Raw genomic sequence first — 21,190 nt, 5'->3', positions numbered from 1 at the left:
CTGTAATTTATTCTTTTATAAATATTTACAGTATTCCTTTATTTGCTTTACCCGGCTGATCGGTGACTTCTTTTTTTTTACATCAGTGACATACTGTAATTTATTCTATATATAATAAATATTTACAGTATTTATTTGTTTTACCTGGCCGATCGGTGACTTATCTCTGGTTGAACAGTTGACCATATAGTGACGCCCCTCAGCTTCAGGGTCCAATCAGCGAACGACATGAAATATTGACAATCACATCAAGCCAATCAGGTATTCGTATGCAAAGTATCAATGGCAATCGGGAACATCGAGGAAGTAAGCGTTCTAACTTTCCGCAACGCACAATAAGGGAGTTGTCTGTGGTATTTAATGAATGCTTCTTCAAATACTTTGTTATACTGCTCTTTTATCTTTTATTTCATCGTCTGATGCGCTACCAGCGGCTTAAATGTCGCGTTACGAGGAAGAGGGAGACGTACAACCCTGAGCTTCCGAGACCCGAAGCTCAGCTCGGTAACTCTAAACCTCCAGTTCTCAAAGGACGTCTAAGGTGAACAACACCAGCGCGAGTCTCTCTTCCTCAACCATTCGGGAAGCTTTTAGCTACGTTTCGGTTGACTGCGGCGATGTCTCTGGTCGACCAGAGCCAGCAGTCGTTCCCCACCAGCGTGCAGGTAACGGTGCACCAGGCTCGGCACCTTCGCCCCAAGGGGAAAAATGGCACGAACGACGCCTATGCCATCATCCAGGTGGCCAAAGACAAGTTTTCCACCGCAGTTGCGGAGAAGAGTATGGCCCCGATGTGGAAAGAGGAGGCTTCGTTCGACCTGCCGCTCTTCCACCCGGGCAACGTCGACCGCTGCACACTGCACATCATCGTCATGCACCGAGTCCAGGCCGGGCTCGACAAGTTCCTGGGTCAGGCTGTGGTCAACTTATTGGAGCTGTACGAAAACAAGGGACGCCAAAAGCCAGAGTAAGCGCACTTCACAATACACATTGATGGTGATACGAACGAGATTTGAAGTGACACAAAACCCAACTGTGAAAAAAGGCTTTATATCCTCCAATGGATTTACAATTTCGATCCATTTTATTAAAAGTGATGACTGATATTCGTTTCAAGCAGACACGTCATTGGTTTATTATTATGACACAGTGGTCCCCTTTTGATTCGTGACCAAGCCATGTGACCCGTTTGTTTACTGTTAGTTAAAACGTCTGAAAAAGAGAGAAATAAATGCATTAACAAATCTTACATTTAGATTTACTACCCCCCACATACACATATGCACATTTCAAAACCGTACACATTAGTTCCGCTGGAGTCTTCAAATTGCCCATATGTGTGAGTGGTTGTTGGTCAATATGTGCCCCATGATTGGCTGGCAACCAGTTCAGAGTGTACATGTCCTCTTGCTGGGATAGGTTCCAACTCACTTTTGACACAAATGAGAAGAGTTTGAGAAAATGGCTTCTTTGGTAACCTGCGGCATTCCACGGCTCACTGGTTAAATTCCAGTTTAAGGCCACAAATGAGACTTATTAATGTGAGTATGCATTTTGGTAACATTACAGTGAATGTGAAATGCGTCCAGAACCTTCTAATTTGTTGTTGTCATTATATCTCACTCGCTCCCATTTGGTATCCTTTTAATCATTTTGATGTGGTGGACGAAATGTGACGCGTTATAGGCAGCTATGATGTGTTTCAGACCCACCCTGAAATCACTGTCTCACAATTGCTGCTGTCAGCTGTGCACATTCCTCTGAGACATTACCTCAATGCCGCGTGTGCTCACACCCTGATGTCTTGGATGACTTTAGATTACAAATGCTGCTGAAATGAAGCTTGGGTGTAACATTTAGACGCACGCACACACGCACACACACTCTAATGTGAACATATAAAAATAAAGGTTAAATATTTGGAGACCACCGCTCCCAGTGTTACCTCTTAATATTGCATTGATATAAAGACCGTCCAATTCCATTTGGCTTGTTCTCTTGAGTACTGCGCTCATATCTGTGTTATCTTGTGTTTGCACAGGGCCTTTTTACACTTTGTGGGAAGTCTTTGCTCTCTCACTGTTCATGGCTGAATAGTTTCTCTCTTCTTGAATGCTCCACTTGCGTTTGTTGAGGAAAGACCAGCATGCGGGATGCTACTGCAGCTTTTCACCTTGAGACTAGCTTATAGATTGCCTTGCAAATACAGCGTGTGTGAATAATGACCATTCCAGATGAAAGATCTCTCACAATCAACGTTTCTGTGATAACTTGACAAACAACAAAACTTGAACTAACGTACATTGTTCTCACCAAACATCAGGGCTGGGCATCGTTTGAATTTGGACAATTCCGGTTCAGATTCTGGTTCTTCGCTATGATTACGGTTCCTCACGCTTCTCAATTCCAGTGGAAATCTAGGCTAACACCTTTTTAATCAAATCGCAAGGGAACCTTGTTCAACAAGTTGGTCAAACTCCAATTTATTCATCTTTCAAAAAAATGCTCCCACAGGGAATAATGAAAATACAAATAATCAGCCATCATAAAACTATTATGAACTCCACAGGAAAATGTCTGAAGTTAAATTGTCAAAATATGGAATATAAACCGAAGAATAGCTGCTGACCTTAACAATGATTTGTTGCAGTTTTAATATTTTTACTTGTCACAAAGGGGAGTAAAAAAAGTGTACTGTTGTTGACGATGCCTTATAACAACATTCAAACACTATACAGCAGCAAGTATTCATCCCTTGTCCCACCCCTTTTTCATTGTCATACTTCTCAAGCTGTCACAAAACTCACTGTCTTACATGTGTTCTGGAGATTGAACAATAAAGTTATGTACTATTTTAGAACAGATTTTTCCTTAAAGTCACACTCAAATTGAAATTAATTCCAAATTTTGCAAGTGTTTTGGACTTCTGACATACCGTTGTTGCTACTTGTAGCCATGACATTGCCGGCTTGTTTAAAATTGCAATAAAAATACAAAACCATTTTGTATTCATGACATTTCGTGTACTTAAAGCAACCCCTTGATCATCATTTGACAGCAAAAATTATTCTCACTAGGTACCAGATGGAACCTGACTTGCAGGAACAGTGAACTCATGCTTGAGGGACATGGCTGGGTAAGAACAGCGTGTTAATCAACACCCAGTCAGTCAGCTGATGTAACAATTCATTGTCTCTTTAAACCAACTAAGGGCACGCCATGGTAACATTTTGACGCCGACAAGATGTCTGCAGTCACAACAGGCAATTTCCCGATAAGCTTGACAAAGGTTTTCCGCACATACAGTATGACAAGGAGCTAAGGTCAAGCTTGAGCTACATTTAATGACCGTGGCTATTTTCAAGGCATCGTGGAATATTCAAGTTAAAAATGACTTGATTACAAATACATGCTTTGCTATATTCCAACTAATATCTTTAAGTAGTGACACGTCAATATACCAGTAAACAGTAATTAAAAAAAAAACCCCTCATGAACCATATGTATGAATTCGTTCTCACTGACTTTGTTCAGAAAAATGGTGTTTGGGTTTCTGGCAAGATTATCCACCTCTTTGTAATGAAATTACAATTTGCTTAGACAGGTTAATACAACATTTACAAAACATTAATTAAGTTTGTCAGCAGTTTCTATTGGCGTGCCGGTTGCTGGATATGATTTATTATTTTTATTCAAATAGTACTCTGATTTTCCCATTTCCTTTTAATCGCAGTAGTGAGCACTTTCAGTAATGTATTATTTTTGTATTTTTCCTCATTAGATTATTGCAGTAGTCTTTATTTAGTTACGCTGATTACATCTATTAATTTGTTCTTGTATCTCTTATATTTGATTTCTGCCTCTATTGTTCTCATTTGTATATACATTTTATATAGATATTTTTGAGTCATCCAGAGCTGTTAGACTCTAAGAAATTCCAAAGACTCGAAGAAAGTGCCAACATAGCTGCCTGATTGCTATATTTAACATCTTTTCCAATCCATCAAATGATTATTTTTCAAAAAGATGACTAGCAAGTTTGATTCATGCAAACACAGAGACAAATTTGAGCAATGAGCAATATGATTTTCACACCGTTTTTCCTTGTGACAAGAAAGAAGCCCCATGCGCGGGAATCTTGCAGACACTGCTGCTGAACTTTGCCATTTTACATGTTGCCAAAGGAAAGATGTTTGGAGAAAGAAATCTTGTTGTGTGTGTACGTGTGCGTGCGTGCAAAGTATTTGTTGTTTTGAGACATGTCGTGTTTGACTTGGCCCAGTCCTCAGAGTGGAAGATGAGAGACTGCTCGAATTAGTGTAACCTTGATGACATCAATCAGAGGAATGTTGATTCTCTCCCAAGCTTGACTCCTGACTGTTGTCTTTACAAGAGCCCGACAGTAAATTGACTAATGCAGCAGTAAACTCTCCATGAACTGCAGATAATGCCATACAAACGTCCAATGATCACGTTAAAAGGGTAACACACCGACCAGAGTGAGAACTTACCATGCAACCTTGTTTAGGTGAAAGGAAGTGTTTTTGCTTTTCATTTTAAACAAGCACCACAACACTTGTCATGATATCTGGACATATTACTAAATGCATTTATAGAAGTACTTCAGTTGTACCAAGATAAGTGTAGGACAATTGGTGTAATTGCCTTTTTTTAGTTTGTTGTTTTTTTTGTTTTTTTTTTAACAAAAGTACCGCCAGGTCCGGAACACTCCTCCCTCTCCTGTCAGACATTAAGTGCTGATCCTTAACAACAGAGAGAACATGGGTGGGAGGCTGGGTACACCCGTAATTGCTGTTTGATTTGTCTTTACATCGTGCTCAAAATAATATACACGCCTTTCAGTCTCAACTACTGTCACAAAGAACCAATCCAGTTGGGGTTGTATTTCTTGGTTTGGCTTCTTGCATTTGACCACTACTCCTTAACTGAATATCGGTATATGATTTACTGATTTTATATCACACATACTGGACATCAGACATAATCATGTGATTTGTGCTACAGCCAATCAGTCCACCAGCTGAACAGTCAAAATATATCTGTGCTCAGATGGGTAAAAACTAAAAATGGGCCAGTGTCAGTAATGCTGTCTTCTTATAATACAGGCTGTGTACTGAAAATAAGAGGAGTGAAGCGCTTTCTGCCTCTCCAAACACACACTCTCAAGAGTGCTGGTTGGGTATCAGAGTGAATTTCCAAACATAACCCGTGTTGACAGCAGCAAATCAGTCCTGTTTGGATTAAAAACTCCACTTCTAACTCCGTCAAACCTTTTCTTTTTCACTTAAAATGACTTTACTATACCTTAAGTCGAATCTTGCATTGTATTGTAGAAGAATCCTGGTCAATTATTCTGCCTTTTAGTGCTGTAAATAGGAAATCCTTGTTGCGACAAAAGCCGCATGCTAAACGAGCGATACGTCACACTATTACGACCACTACTTCTACACTTTGGGCAGTTGCCCAATAAGTTTGCAAAATTAGAAGCAGAAGTTTCAAATCCGACCGGAACTTGTTTGTTGCTGTTAATATTGGGGAATTGAGATTTTGGGGGCCAGTCCGAGCTCTAATTTTAATGTGGCTGCCTTTCCAGCAGCTCCTATATTTTGTTGTTCTACTTCTTCCTTTCATAACTTTGCTGCTGTGAATTGGGAATTTCTCCGTTGCGAGACTAATAAAGGTTTTCTTATCTTGTCTTATACAAGTTTTACCTGAGTATAAGCCAAACTATGAAAAATACGTGATTTATTTTCCGAAAAATACAATACTTACAGTCAGTGGCCACAGCCTACGTCGTATGAGATCCAATGCTCGGGCTGTGAATATCTGTCTTGACACACTGACAGATGATTTTACTTTTTACATGCTCAGTTTTGACTGACATTGTGCATACCTAACCCAAATGACCATCCAATTTTTTCCTCCTCCTGCCCCCAATTGTGCATGATGTAAAAACAAGGTTGAAATATTGCAATATTAGATTCACCTTCTCTCTCGTCTTCAGTTGGTTCCAGTTGGTGGACAAGAGTGGAAAAGCGGACAAGCTGCGAGGTGACGTCCTGCTCGGCATCACCTTCATGAGGAACAACATGTCAGCGAGCATGGTGGACCTTTCTATGCGGGACAAGCCTCGTTCCCGCATGTCCAAATTGAAAGACAAAGTCCGTTTGAAGAAAAAAGACAGCTTCTCTGACTCTGGCTCGGCTATGAGCCAAGTCCTGACAGACAGCGAGGGAGACCATGATTCACTCTCCTCCACTCGAACTTCAGGAGAGAAAAAAAAATCGAAGCTAAAGAACCTCTTTGCACCGAAATCCAACTTGCAGCGGAACAGCTCACAGTCCATGTCCACCCTCGGGACTCTTTCTGCGAAGAACTCGTCCCTTAGCGGCAGCCGCTCATCTGGTATCAATGTAGAAACCCCTGAAGGTAGATTACGTTTGTATAGAAGTTGTTCATTTCCTAATTGTTTTGTTTTCTGCTTGCTACTGTCATATATATCTCTGTGTGTGTGTGTGTGTGTGTGTGTGTGTGTGTGTGTGTGTGTGTGTGTGTGTGTGTGCGCGCGCGCGTGTGTCTATATATCTCAGCTGTGAGCATGCGTTTCTGCGTGAATATTCGTTATTTGAAGGAAAATCACCCCCAAAGTCGATGCTAATTTCCCGCTAATTGAATGGGATCCTCCATTGACTTTAGCATTAGCACGAGCGATGTTTTGAAAACAAAGCATGTATTTAAAAATATGATTATTTTTGTTGTGTGTTTAGTTTAACAGTGAACTCCAACTAAACTGTCATTAAACGGCTTAAAGCAGGCTCAGGGACGGCAGAATCACATGCGCTAGACGCGTGCTATACTTTCACAACATGGGGAACCGATAAACACACCGTGCCATTCTGCTCATTTATTGTTTTTATTTTTATAAAAATGTAAAGGCCGAGAGAAGCCAAAATTGAAATCACAATTTCAATTTCGATTTCGATTAATCGTCCAGCCCTATTGCGCAGGCCACAGAAAATGATGTGATGGACCAGATCTGGCCCCGGGGCCTTGAGTTTGACACCAGTGATGTAGTGATAGTTTTTAATTTTTCTGCCTGTCGCTATACATCGCTGGCATGAATAGATTAAAAAAAATCAGTATTTAATTACTAATGAAATAAAATGTGCTCATTTCCTGCAGTTGCGGGGTTGGGAACCATGGCTCTAGCAAACACCAACAATGGATTATTTAATTTATTTCTTGCCATGTGTACTGCCATGATCAATCACTTTTCAGAGGACAGCAAAGTTGAGACTGGAGTATAATACAGAAGACCAATAGAGGGTTTTATCCCCATATTGCGCATCAGGACATTTAGGATATCAGACTTATCATTTACTATAAATAGCACCGAGTAGTACCTGATTATGCCGATTTGTGAACAGTGATAATAGGTACCATTGAGTGGAAAGGGGGCATTAGCACAATTCAAATCCTCTTGTACCCGTTGTTACCAATAACCTCATGTCCCTTTCTCTTCTTCCATAGTCAAGAAGAAATTCAAATTTCTTGGGCACAAGCGGAGTGGTAGCTCAGACAGCAAAGTGTCTTTAGGTCCACTGTCCTTGTTGAGCCGCTCCAAGCACAGCACCAGTGACCTAAACAACCCCAGCAATAACGGCACCCATGTTTCTGCTGAAGAAGCAGAGGCCAGGCGCGGCTCTACTCTCAGTCTTAACAGCTCCGGCCAAGGTTCTATGGAGAATGTACATCAACGCACCGACAGTGTCTTGGCAGACAAACATGCGTCAGTGCCTTTGTTTAGGTCTGATACTAGAGATAGGCTTATGATGGAACAAAAAAGACAAGAGGAAGAGGAAAGAAGGCAGAGTGAAGCCATGCGTTTGCAGGAGGAAGAGGAGAAACAAAGGAGATGGCTGGAAGAAGAAAATCTGAGAAAGGCAGATGAATATGAGAGGACCAGACGCTTTGCTGAGGATGAAGTGAGAAGAGAGAAACGGAGGGAGGAAGAGGAAGAAGAACGCCGAAGGCTGGAAGAAATAGAGATTGAGGAGCGCCACAAAATGGAGGAGCTGGCCCCAAAAAGAGAAGAGCAGAAAACTCATGAGGAGGCGTCCATGAGCGAAAGGCTCTCGTCTCTGTTTGGAATCATAAGAAAAAAGGAGGAGGCGCCGCAGCACTCCGAAGAAGAAGAAGAAGAAATGACCACACAAGCTGCTCACTATGACACAAGAGACCAGCAAGTCCTCAAGGCCACTAACTCATTTGAGAGTATTTCACTCAGCTCTACAACTCAATTTAACAGCAATGAAAGCCCATCTGATGAGCAGAATTCCAGCTTCAACCCACAAAGCTCGTCGGCCATGCTCTTCCAAAATCGTGCTTCAAAAGTGTCCACAGTCAAACCAAGGTAGGCCTTCAATTTTTTTGTTTTTAATGGTCATAAGGGTTTCTCTTTTCTTAAGTCAATTCTTAATGATTTATATAGCCCTTAATCACAAAAGAGTCTCAAGAGCAAGCGGCACCAAATTGTGCCAGTGGGCACATGCGTGATTACAGTTTTTGTAGAGAAATGCACACGAGTGATACTTGCAACGTAACAATATTTACCAAAAAGAACAACCTGTCATAATTGCTAAGTCTGTTTGAAAAGACCACTTCAGCCTGAGAGCAGCACACTAAAAATTTGGAAAATTGGATGATGGGATCCTGAGAAATGTAGTCTTTTTTGTGGTTTTATTTTTATTTTTTTTGGTGTGAGGTTGCCACAAGAAGATATGGGGAAAAAAAGTAGCTTAGTCAGACAGAATAACTCCTTGAGCCTTATATTTGGTCTTCAAGGATCCCCTTGTGCCATTGGCTGGTAAGTTTCAGTTAAAAATTTCCACCAATAAACTTGCTGAAATTCTGAGGGGTTCTTGTAGTCAATGCATCAAAATTACCGTGATGTTTTGAACAGCGCCACTTTCCCTAAAAACTCCACTTAAATGGGCACGAGTCAAACATTTGTGAGAAGAGCGGTGTGGGCACTCAAAGGTCTTGTAGTTTGGTAATCAATCGTTTTTGCATGAAATTATTTAAGGGGAATTTTAGAGGCCTTGAAGTGCTTATTTCATTTTTTTTTTTGTTTCACAAAGGTGGTAGCCACTTGTCACGTTGCAAATTAAAGTGTAGAACATTCTCCTCACAATCTTTTCAACAATGAAAGGGACCTGTTCATTCATTTATATTAAATGCATCTTTGACATATTTGACTTGCACCGGTGACTTTTGGACGATCATTAGTATTCCACCCAGAAGTTGACCGACCTGTTTAGCCAGACTGCTCTGTTGTATGATGAGGAAAAGGGCGTGTTCGTTTTTGTGAAGATGTTGTGGAACAGGTTGCGAAAAGAGCTTGTAGAAGTAGTTACAGTGTGACTTTTAATGTCGACGTCTTGGGTGTGTGGCTTTTCATTTTTCTCCTTTCTAAAAGTTTTCCTCTACGTTTGGACCTTGGTGGCATTTTTTGTTGGCTTTGGGTCATTCATGGTGAGCAAACACATTTTTATCAATGAAATTGGATTTTGTGTTAGATGGTAGATTTGGGTGATGAAGGGTAATTTTGGTTTCGTTATTCTCTTGAAATAGTTTGGACAATGCTTTGCATTACACTTAAATTGGGTTTGGACAACTAGAAGGCAGTAAAGAAGCCTTACACCGAAAGATTTTTTTTGTGACTTAAAATAGAAACATCTAGCAGGCATTGTTTCCGTACCTTGTCTTTGGGTATTAAATGGCGTGTTTACTAACAGGCTAGTAGACATGTAATGATTAGAGTTCACATGTATGCTCAATGGTTTAAGGAAGTATATTAACTTTGGAATTGTCAAACAATCACAAGAGTAACACAATGTTTGGCATTGAATTTTGTCATGAAAATGTGTTGGTCTGCTAGCTACAAGCTAATTTGGTGACGGGCTTATACATTGGGGGATCAAACCCTGGGTTATTTGACAGTTTCACTGATTTATAGGCCTTTTTTCCACTTCTTGGCAGATTGAGTCATTCTCTGGAATCTGAATCCTCTGAGCACCTGAAATCTGAATACTCTGAGTTTCAAACCACCAGTGTTCCAGTGGACCAGCAGTGGTCCTCCCCCATCACCTCTGAATCTCCCCGTTCTAGTGTACCGTATGACTTCCCCGATACTTTCTCCGATCTTCATTCATCCTTGGCTCCCCTGAGATTCAGGCGAAGTCTGTCTGGTTCCCTACGTAAGCGTCCACCTGGTTCCCCGTCCGGTTCCCCGCCTGGTTCCCCGCCTGGTTCCCTGTCTGGTTCTCTGTATAAAAGCCTGCCTGGTTCTCAGTATAAAAGTCCGCCTGGTTCCCCACTTGGTTCTCTGCGCAAAAGTCCGCCTGGTTCCCCACTTGGTTCTCTGCGCAAAAGTCCACCTGGTTCACCGCTTGGTTCTCTGCGCAAAAGTCCACCCTGTTCCCCGCCTGGTTCTCTGCGCCAAAGTCCGCCTGGTTCCCCGCTTGGTTCTCTGCGCAAAAGTCCACCCTGTTCCCCGCCTGGTTCTCTGCGCCAAAGTCCGCCTGCTTCCCCGCTTGGTTCGTTGCGCAAAAGTCCGCCTGCTTCCCCGCTTGGTTCTCTGCGCAAAAGTCCGCCTGCTTCCCCGCTTGGTTCGCTGCGCAAAAGTCCGCCGGGTTCCCCGCCTGGTTCCCCGTGTAGAAGTCCGCCAGCTTCCCCATGTATAAGTCCGCTGGGTTCCCCGTACAGAAGTCCGCCTGAGTCCCCTTCTTACAGTGTCGAGTCATCTTCACCCACAATGGCTGATAGGACAGGAAGATCCCCCTTGCCACCCTTGTATCCCATATATGAGGCCCAGACTGGTGGAACCAAAGAGGCGCAGATCTCCAGAAACCCAAATGGATCTCAGCAGGCGAAAAGACTCTCTCTTCCGCTTCCTGATTATGAAACATTATATCCTCAGAAGAGGCATGGGGTACAGGGACACACTCGCTGGGATCATATCATTGCTGAGGTCAATCAAAGGCATATGGACAGTGCACCAGAATTGATAGGTCCAGAGATGAGTGTGGATGGCCCAGCAGACCCAGGGGAAGCTGAACCTTCATTTCCAGAAGAGAACAATTCTGTTGGGTATTTTCAAACACATTACATGGAAAGCAGACATCGGTCGTCTAAAACAGTAGCAGCCCCTCCTCCACCACCTAAACAAGTCACTGCAGAAATTCTAAATACTGACAAAACTACAAGTGGGAGCCTCCACGAGATCTCTCTAAATGGATCAGAGAATGCTTTGCAACAGTCCATTCGACCGGCATATCTGACTAGTTCTGTAAGCCAAATGGAGTGGGATTCGGCAGCATCTGATGACCAGACAAAACCTCCAGAGACCCTTGACACACAAGTTCCCACTGCTAGACCGAGGCAACGATCTGTCAAGAAAGAGCCTACAGAGATGGTGGTACCACCAAAACCAGCCAGAACATCAGATGGTCTCTATACCAGAGTAACCCAGAGGGAACAAAAACCCGAAAGCCTTGGAATGACGGCGGATGATCTTGATCAAATATTCAGCAAGGAGAAATCAAGGGATCCCTTCTCAAGTCTGAATGGCTATGAGACAAGCAAAAGGCAGGATGAGGATGAGGACAGGGAAACCAGTCCAGGTTTCCCCCTCAAAAATTCAGCTAGACGAACGTCATCCCCTCTATCGAGAAGTAACTCTATGAAGGCTTTTACGTTACAGCGAGGACCTCCGGAAGAAGAGCAAGCCACCAAAAGTCATCAAGAACACCCAACAAGGGATGCTGTCATTGAATCCATCACACACAGACATCCAGCTGATGGGAAGGCACAAGTTAATCTTTCCGATGGAGAGGATCCATTTGGTCGAGATTCTTTTCCAGAATCGTCCTCGTTCCCTGTTTCAGACCCCCTCCCTGTTCTAGTGGAGGAACCGTCCTCACAAGCAGAAGTGTTGTCTGCAAGACAGAAACCCAAGAAAGCATTGATGCCACCCACTGAGACTCCTCATCTTGTCAGTTCCCAGATTAGCAATGGAGATGGCCTTGCCTCCACGTTATCCAGGTGAGACTTAAAAAGTGATGAGTTTGCATTCGCGGACAGTTGCTTCACATCGCAACGTGATTGCAGTTGCTATTTGGATAAAGAAATCTTTGGACGTTGGTTTTACCTTGGTTGGGATTGTTGGCCTTCTTGGCGAATTCAGACTTGGACTTTGAAAACATGATTAAAACCTTTGGCAAAGACTCATCTATTGTATGTTATGCAACCCACTTTGAAACACACTGACCTGAGGTGCCCAGTTTCTTGCAAACCTGCTTCAGCCGTGTGCCCGATTGCTTCATGCAGTGTGGTGGATTTAAGAATATGAATTTCCTTCCAGGCCTCATCCAGTGAAGCCATTGCACTCGATTGAAAGTCAGCATTCCACCACCACTTATGCACTGAAAGACATGCGTGCTCAGAGTGGCACAGCTGGAAATGTGAAGGTACTGTGACATGAATATAAAATACCAACGGGATAAATGTAATAACCTCACATTGACTCCATGATATTAATCCTCAAGTTGATCCAGTAGAAACTTTTTGTGCCAGATTGTTGAAGATATTCATTCACCTTTTGATTCACCGTCACACTTTCTCAAGGGACACCTTTATACATTTTTGTGCTTGGCGCAGGTGGCAGGCATGGCTGGCAGCGGACCATTCACTCAGCTGACCCATGAAGAGCTGATCACGCTGGTGGTGAGGCAGCAAGCGGATCTGTCCAAGAAAGACTGCAAAATCAACGAGCTTGAAGACTACATTGACAACCTGCTGGTGCGCGTCATTGAGGAGAAGCCTGCCATCCTGCATGCCATGAAGCCAGTGTGAAGTAACAGCGAAGGAAAGAAGAGCCCAGTGTGCATCATGGTCCAGTACAGTTTTTCTTGTGTGTGCGTGTGCTGGTCTTACTGTGTACTAAGACTCATCCTTATGGGGCTCTCAAGGCTAATGCACTTTGTGGAGTAATATTGAGATTTCTTCGAGACTGCTGGAACTGGTGTGTGATTAATGAACAAGCGGCTAAATGTGTGTATTGAAGTCAATGAATGTATTTGGACACAAAGGTACTGCTGTTGCTTTAAACACTTTTAAATGTATTTGAAATGTTTTGATTTATTTACAATACTTGAGAGGTGGGATGCGCTTTATTTCAATAACGTAAATGTTTTTTCCATTGCAGAATAATTGTATATATGACTCAATCATTCCACATGTATATATATCCATTTTATGCAAAACTTCAACTGATGATCACAGGTTTTTTTTCTCCCTCCACTGAGGTATTTATCCCCTCTAATCAGCTGCTTTGCTTTCTCTGGAGATAGTGCGCCTTTGGTTAAATTGAGAAAACTAACATAAAGCAAATAGCTAATATCACTTGTGTTTGCAGTTGTCCGACTCCTATGAGGTGATTGTTGGGGCGACAGCGCAGTCATGTTTGAGAACTTGACAAAATAGCACGGAATCAGACTCCTAATGATGTGCTCTTCCAGGAAGTCAATGATAATTGAAGACAGTAAAAAGGTCCCTGTGCTTCCAACTCGGCTTAAGTGGAAGCACTTGTAAATGAGCACGCCATCTCTGCCTTCCTTTTTACCATATTTGTGAATGCCTTTGCAGAAATTCTTGCAATGTTTCTATTATGAATGTAGAGACATGTCTTCCAAAGCCTCTTGTGTCTTATTAGCTGAAGAACTCATTGTTGGCTACCTCTCATCATTCTGTGGGCTGAGCACTGAAAATGTCCCCAGATGCCTCGTGGATTGTAGCTCCAGTAATGATCCTATCGACAAAGAGGTAATGAAATGTGGTTTTATTTTAAATAAAGACACTTCATCATCCGAATGCAAACTAGTTTTTATTTACATTAAATGCGCTTTCATCCAACTGCTTGTCATGACACACATTATATACAAATTGTTTTGTTTTTCTGAAAGACATTGTTCGTATGCCTTTCAACATTTGAGTTGTGACAGGACTGCAGGGTCCTGTTGTAGTATCCCTGTACAATGTTGAGGGGATGCTGAGTCAAAAATGTTGAGCCTTGGCCTCTTGGGAGCAGTGTGAAGCCATGCATTCATAGACCACACATGAAAATAAGATTAGAAGAAAAACAAAATTGAACTTAATATAACTCGTTTTTCACCTTTTAGGATGAATATACGCCCTTCAATTTTTTTATATTACATTTTTGTATGTGTTGTATTTCCCTTTGTGGGTGCATATTCATTACTTCAAGGAATATCATTCTTGAAACGAGATGCTAATTCCCATTAGCATGTTAAATTGATTTTACATTAACTGTTAATATCAGCACTGGTGATGAAGTATGTATTGTATTTAAATGTACAATGTGTGTAATTCTTTTTGTTTGTCTTTTACAGTAAACTCCAATTGATGTGTCATTAGACAGCTTATATCATGTTCAGTGAAATCAGAATGCTATTTGTCACGCTTGATGTGTGCGGAGCATTCAGGTTGCTTTCATAACATAGGAATTTGAACTTGCCATTCGGTACATGAATCCCATTTCCTCAATTATAATAATATTATGATCGTGAGCATCGAAAATCGAAATCGGGATTAAAATGTGATGAATTAGCCAGACCTCGGTGATGGCCAGTGAGTTTCCGACATGGGCCTTCAGTGACCTAATCCACCTCTTTACAACATATCACATTGCAAAATAATGTACAAAAATGCGGTATAAGTAAGTATGCATTATATTAAGATGGAACAGAGGCAAAAAAAAAAATAACCCAGTTCCTTCCCCAAAGTGATTTGTCTTACTTGAATAATTTTTGAAGCATCTTTCACAGCACGACACTGGCGGTGGCGCCATTGTTAGCAGCAATGCCAATGCGCCGGTGGCAGACCATCATTTTGCGGAGCTCGGCACGAAAGCGGTCATGGAGCCAAGCGTAGAGGAATGGGTTACAGCAAGATGAACTCATGGCACATAAGTGACAGAGCAACTGAATGAGCAGGAAGTAGCGCTTATTAATCAGGTGGATGTCAATGTCACGCAACACGTTAAACACGCTGATGGGCATCCAGCATATGCCAAAAGCGGCCACCACCAGGCTCACCAGGCGGAAGGTCTTACGTTTGCGCAGGCGCTGGGCCTCGGCCTGGATCTGAGTGTGGTAGCCTGGAACGACACAGTTTCTCAGTTTGATAGAGATGCACAGGTAAGAGATGCTGAGGGCAGAAAGAGGCAGCACGTAGGTGATGAAGAGAGTGCCGTAGGCATAGGCCAGACGCTGCCCCTTCTGACCCATCCAGAATTCCTCGCAGATGGTGAAGCCCTCATTTCGGAACTCCACATGGTAGGTGTGTGCAACAGCGGGAGCCACCAGAGCACACGACAGTAACCAGATAGCACACAGTAGGTAGGTGCATGCCAAGATTGAGATGCGCTTCTTCAGAGGATGCACCGTGGCATAGTACCTATCAGGGTAAGAAGATAATAAGCCTTGGTCGAGTCAACATATAATAAAAAGGAAGAGAATGGTTACCCGAACTAGTCACTGTTCTCCAAGTATTTTTTTGCAGATGCAGTCAAAGCACTGGCTAGCAGACAAATCCCCCTATTTTTAGAAAGTAGTTACAAAGTGGGATGACTTTTCTTTTAAAGGGGACTTTGATGTGTTGCTGTAAAGCAGGGGTCCCCAACTCTGGTCCTCCAGGGCCAGGATCATTATCAGGCTCCTGCAAAGCTTGCTAATGAGCTGATCATTTGAATCAAGTGCGTTGTAGCAGGGAGAGATGGAAAACATGCAGGAAAGCAGCCCTCGAAGACTGGAGCTTGAGACCCCTGCTGTAAAGGAACAATGTTGAAATGCAGTGGCGGACCCTCAGGACCAGCAAGGCCTTCTCTGCTGGCCTAAACATTCATACAATAACAAATTTAATTCATGTTATTTTTTTTCATAAATATGTAAAGAAAATTATTCTCTGTATTCTTTACGTCATATTATTTCCACTTAATCGAGTCGATAAATAACTTATTTATTATGGTAGAGATTTTAACCAATCATATTTCAGCTAGCTTGTGTTGCCAGGTAAATTAACCTTGCTCGGGCCTTCGAATTAAACAGAGCAGGCCCCTGTGCGCTGCAAATGAACAGGCACAGTCAGGTTGCAATAACCAATCAAATCACGAGTCTGCGCACCGGGACCAGCTAGAATGCTTTACGTCGAGACTGGATGTGTGCGTTCGGTGATTGGATTAGCGCCTGCTAGAGGGAGCTATCACTGCATTTTAACCCAAAATGGCCGAAGAAGAAGACGTTGATCTGGTTGCAGAACTACTTTCCACACATTTTTCAAGACGGACCTTCCACGAAAAGCTGGATATTGTGCGACGAGGTCACCTAACTCCTGCGCTAGCTAGCCTGTCCCAGCAAGGAAAAGGGTTTGTCCGTCATTTTCAGACGAGCAATTATGAACGGTACCCGTGGCTCACAGCCTCTGAGAAACGCTGCAAATTGTACTGCTGGGAATGCCGATTGCTTGCAACAGACCGATTTGGTGTTTGGAGCCACACTGGATTTACCCATTTAAGTTGTTTTACCAAGGCAGCAAGGAAACATCAGAGCACGGCTGGGCACTTACAAACTACGGTGCGTTTAAAAACGTTTGGGGACACTCGCGTAGATGTGCAGCTCAGTGAACAGGCACTACATTGGTGAGTAAATGAATTTTATTTTACATTTCTTCTTGTCATTTTATTTCGTTAGTGTTAAATTAATGGTAACGAAATAAAATGACAAAGATACAAAAATGTATCTAATAAATCTGCTCACCTGCAATTTATAATGGCGCATTGTAGTCACCTTCGTGCACGAAAGTTCGTTCAATCTCAGCTGCTCAACATTTTCAGTTATTTGCTGTTGTATCGCCGATTTTCAAAATGCAAATGATCTGTTTACTTTATTTTCAAAGAATAGTTTGTTTTGTTATTGTTTGGTTGGTGTCTTATATGAAACTGCGACATTGCGCAATTTATTGGACAGACTTGTTTAAGATCACACAGCGTAATTTGGGTGGCATTTTATTTAGTATTTTTAAATCATCTTTTTATTTTTGACAATATCTATAAATTTAGTTTCCTGCTCTTAATTGTGAATGCATACTTGATGGTTTTAAATGCTCCTGAAATTAAGTGCTGCTTGACGAGCCTATACTGTATTGTGATAATGTATGTGACGTCACTGAAGGCCTAAGGTTGAAATGCACGGCCCGCCACTGTTGAAATGACATGTCTTGAGTCAGACACGTTTTGTATTTTGGGTACGAGTTATCAGCCTTTGCCGCATGTTCATGCATGCATTTTTTAATAAATCTGTAAGTCATTTATTTTTTGGGCTAGTCTAAGATGGTTTCATAATTATATTAAACTATTTGGGGGATCATCTGTTTGGGATAATATAAAATATTGATATAGGCACGGCAAGTTTTTGGGTGTGGGTATTTTGTTTCCTTCTATAGTATTGTCACTTACGGTGCCATACTAATATTTTATGCAAGTATATTCTGTTTATGTATCCTATGTGACTGAAAAATGAATCAAAATTGGGGTCCTTCAATTCGTTTTTCATACACGTGACCAGGTTTGGTCCCTATCTCCGACGATACAATAAAAGAGTGATTGCCAACCACTGTGCCGTGGCACAGCAGTCTTCAATGAGAAATTATCCGTTGTGCCGCTGGACATGATCTAATTTCACTTAATTGGTCTGAAAAGTTTATATTTTCCAAATAATGCATCCGAGTGGGACGGTGCAGAGGTCCAGGATTCGATTCTGGCTATGGACTTCCTGTGTAGTGTTTGCAAGTTCACCGCATTCCTACGTGGCTTTTCTCCGGGTACTCGTTTCCCCCCACATTCCAAAAACAGGCATAGCAGGTGAATGGAACACTCTCAATTGTCCCTCTGTGTGATTGTGCATGCGAATGGCTGTTTGTCTACGTGTGCCTTGCGATTAGCTGGTAACCAGTTCGGGGTGTACCCTGCCTACTGCCCGAAGACAGCTGGGATAGGCTCTGGCATATATTTTTGTAAACTATACGGCTCAGCTCAATAAGGTTTGGGAGACACGGTGAGATAGACCTCTATTCTGATCTCAAAGGTAGAACTGTACCTCACTGAGCCAGGGCTGTCCATTGGATACATTCTACCCCAACATATCATCATCCAGACCTGCTGCCCACCAGTTTACTGACACAGTGCAGCCTAATGTGCCACCACTGTGTGCGCGATATGATGATTTCCAATCCGTATCACTATTTAGAATCGTCAGCAGACCCGCTGATCTAAGCTTCCATCTGTCATCAATCATTCCATCTCGCCATCTCTCCTATGAGCTTTCACTCGTGTTCTCTCAGCTGTTTGGAAATTCACATCGTATTCCACTTAACTCAGATGCTGTTGTCAAGGTCAAGTGATAATGAAAGAATTTGTTGTCAAGCGCACAGAAGAAAAAGTCCTTAAATTTCCCCCACATGAACATGTTTTTTTCCCACACACGTGCAATGCTGTCCAAATCAACCATTTATCCACCTTATGCCACTTATCCTGATTCCTCTCCAAGGTCACAGGTGAGCTCAGTCGATCCCATGCTAAGAGGCAGAATACAAGCTGAAGTGGTCCTCTTCGTGTGTATGTGTGTGTGTGTGTGTCTTAGCTTTCATTAGCAAGCAGCACAGTTCTCCACCATTGCAAACTGCATCTAGTGCAATCCATACTACTTATCCTGTATAGCATCTCACAGAGTTGAAGCTTATCTCAGCTTACCACACTGCTGGATTGGTTGCCAGTCATTCACGTGGCACATATGAGACAGACACTCATTCATTCTCATCCACACTTTCACTGAGTGGCAACTGGCCCGATGCTTCCTCCACAGAAGTGTCATACGTGACCTCAAACACTCAGCCACAAAAATAAACAAAGTAAATGATTCATCAAAACAGAGCATGATTATTTGGTACTTCATGTGTATTGGATGATATGATGGCATTCAGTTTTGTGCATGTCGTGATAATGTGTGTGTGTGTGTGTCTGTGCGCGCGCATGCATTATAGGAACTGTACTGTAGGAGGACTGCATAATAATTAATCTATTTGGAGCAAGTGCATATGCAAATTTTAATCAGTATAAAAATGTATGTTGATTGTTGATAACGTGTTTCCGAGTTTGTTTGTTTTTTCCGGACACATGACAGCCTTGGCTATCCCGTAGCCACCCCACGGATAAAAGTCTCGTTCCCCCACGGGTCATAAGCATGCCAACTACAGCCCTTTCTTTTGGTCATTGTGGTTGGTCTCATGTGACTGAACCTTTCCCAATTATTATTAAAAAAATATACAATAAAAACAACCTTAAAATAATTAATTGATAAACCCCAATTCAAAGAGATTGAAGGCCCAGTATTGCAATAGTCCCATATGATAGGGTTTCACTGGTTCAGGATGTTGGACCACATTTCAAATATTGAACTGTTTTATTTATTTATTTGTTTATTTAGCGATCCAACCCCATCAATTTTTTCAATTAAACACTTAATAAAATGTAACTTTTGCTGTCAAGTTCTGCACAGTTTAGCATAGTGTCCATCCATCCTTTCTCCATTAACTGATTTGCTTATCCTCACGAGGGTCACAGGTGTGCTGGAGCCAATCCCAGCCATCATCGGACAGTAGGTGGGGTGCACCCTAAACTGGTTGCCAGCCAATTGGAGGGCACACATAAACAAACAACCATTGGCGGTCACAGTCACACTTTGGGACAATTTAGAGCATTCAATCAAACTTACCATGCGTGTTTTTGGAATGTGGGAGGAAACCAGAATACCCAGAGAAAACCCATGCAGGGACGGGGAGAACATGCAAACGCCACATAAGAAATCCGGGGCCTGTAATTCAACGCATTGCCTCTGCACTGTGAGGTGGACATGCTAACCAGCGTACCACTGTGCGGCCTGGTCTGGATAATAATGCAGTACAATACATTCCTTCAGGTAACACAATCATAAATCATAAATAGTCGGTTGCGCTCCAAAAATTCAGAACCACTGCCTTGGCTCAGTGAATGACTACCACAAAGGTTAGGATATACATTTTTCTACATCCTACACAATAAGATGTGTAATTGGTTGTCGCTCTAAAGACATTTTTTCCAGCTAAAATCTGCCACTGCGATTTTTAGATCAATTCCCTTTGCCAGGTGATCATTAGTTGTGTGTGAAAAATTTCACTAAGCTATCGCATTATTTGCTTGTCTAAAACAATCTATCGCCAATCTGAGTCTCTCACGCTAGATGCATGCATGTAAACAGCACCCACCACAAATACCGTCGCTCAGTGTGACTCACCTATCTACCCCGATGGCGGTGAGGGTGAAAACTGACACGTACACAGTCACCGGCTGGATGAGATAGACCAAGTAGCACATGAAGCGGCCAAACACCCACCCGTGCGGGTTGAGGGCATAGGCCAGTGTGAAGGGGATGCACGTGGAGCACATGAGCATGTCGGAGAAGGCCAGGTTCCCGATGAAGAAGTTGGTGACATTGTGCATCTTGCGAGTGCAGCAGATGACGTACAGGAGCAGGTAGTTGCCGATGACACCCACCAGGGCCACCACGGTGTAGCAGGGAATGATGAGCAGCTTGAAGGACTGCAGCAGCTCCACACCCTCAAACTGAGGTTTGCGCTCCGAGGAGACATTTTGGAGCGCCACTTCGAAAATCCCACCCGTGTCGTTCATCTCATGGGGCACAGGTGATGGTGACGTGAGCTCAGGGTCCTCCATCCCAATGGGTAGATGTCACCCTGGGAGTTAGTTTATGATTACTAAAATGCATGTTTCACTGCAAATGAAACATGACAAGGAAACATATGCAGAGCTTCAGAACTGATGTGAGTCGGTTATCTGGAGAGACGTATGTGAATGGGTTAAAATAACTCTCATTGGGTGGTAGGCACCCCGAACCGGGCGCCAGCCAATCGTTGCGCACAGATAGATGAACAACCATTCATGCTCACAGTCACACCTACGGACAATTTAGACAATCAA

General features: G+C 42.6%; 2 protein-coding genes across 2 annotated transcripts; one reads left to right on the top strand and one right to left on the bottom strand.

Annotated features, from left to right (window-relative positions):
- The first annotated feature begins 291 nt into the window (after positions 1–291).
- Positions 292–13,953, top strand: rab11fip1a (RAB11 family interacting protein 1 (class I) a). Its single transcript, XM_086111399.1, has 6 exons — positions 292–967; positions 6,026–6,450; positions 7,552–8,434; positions 10,063–12,126; positions 12,446–12,551; positions 12,742–13,953. The coding sequence occupies exons 1-6, from the start codon at positions 618–620 to the stop codon at positions 12,934–12,936; spliced, it is 4,023 nt and encodes a 1,340-aa protein (XP_085967525.1). The 5' UTR covers positions 292–617; the 3' UTR covers positions 12,937–13,953.
- A 34-nt stretch (positions 13,954–13,987) lies between these two features.
- prlhr2a (prolactin releasing hormone receptor 2a) lies at positions 13,988–20,928 on the bottom strand. The gene is made up of 2 exons (XM_086111400.1): positions 20,487–20,928; positions 13,988–15,558 (listed from the first exon to the last, which is right to left on the bottom strand). The coding sequence occupies exons 1-2, from the start codon at positions 20,924–20,926 to the stop codon at positions 14,922–14,924; spliced, it is 1,077 nt and encodes a 358-aa protein (XP_085967526.1). The 5' UTR covers positions 20,927–20,928; the 3' UTR covers positions 13,988–14,921.
- Positions 20,929–21,190: the final 262 nt, after the last annotated feature.

Source organism: Hippocampus guttulatus, chromosome 5 (assembly GCF_054856545.1).
Source record: "Hippocampus guttulatus isolate MCC_2025c chromosome 5, RoL_Hgut_1.0, whole genome shotgun sequence".
Lineage (NCBI taxonomy): Eukaryota > Metazoa > Chordata > Actinopteri > Syngnathiformes > Syngnathidae > Hippocampus > Hippocampus guttulatus.
Note: the sequence above shows the minus strand (reverse complement) of the source record. Positions and strands in the feature narration are given on the sequence as shown.

Coding starts and splice junctions, on each gene's coding strand:
- prlhr2a (XM_086111400.1), bottom strand. CDS start 20,926: ATGGAGGACCCTGAGCTCACGTCACCATCACCTGTGCCCCATGAGATG. Junction 15,559..20,486: donor ACCGCCATCGGGGTAGATAG/GTGAGTCACACT, acceptor TTACCCTGATAG/GTACTATGCCACGGTGCATC.
- rab11fip1a (XM_086111399.1), top strand. CDS start 618: ATGTCTCTGGTCGACCAGAGCCAGCAGTCGTTCCCCACCAGCGTGCAG. Junction 6,451..7,551: donor CAATGTAGAAACCCCTGAAG/GTAGATTACGTT, acceptor CTTCTTCCATAG/TCAAGAAGAAATTCAAATTT. Junction 8,435..10,062: donor GTGTCCACAGTCAAACCAAG/GTAGGCCTTCAA, acceptor ACTTCTTGGCAG/ATTGAGTCATTCTCTGGAAT.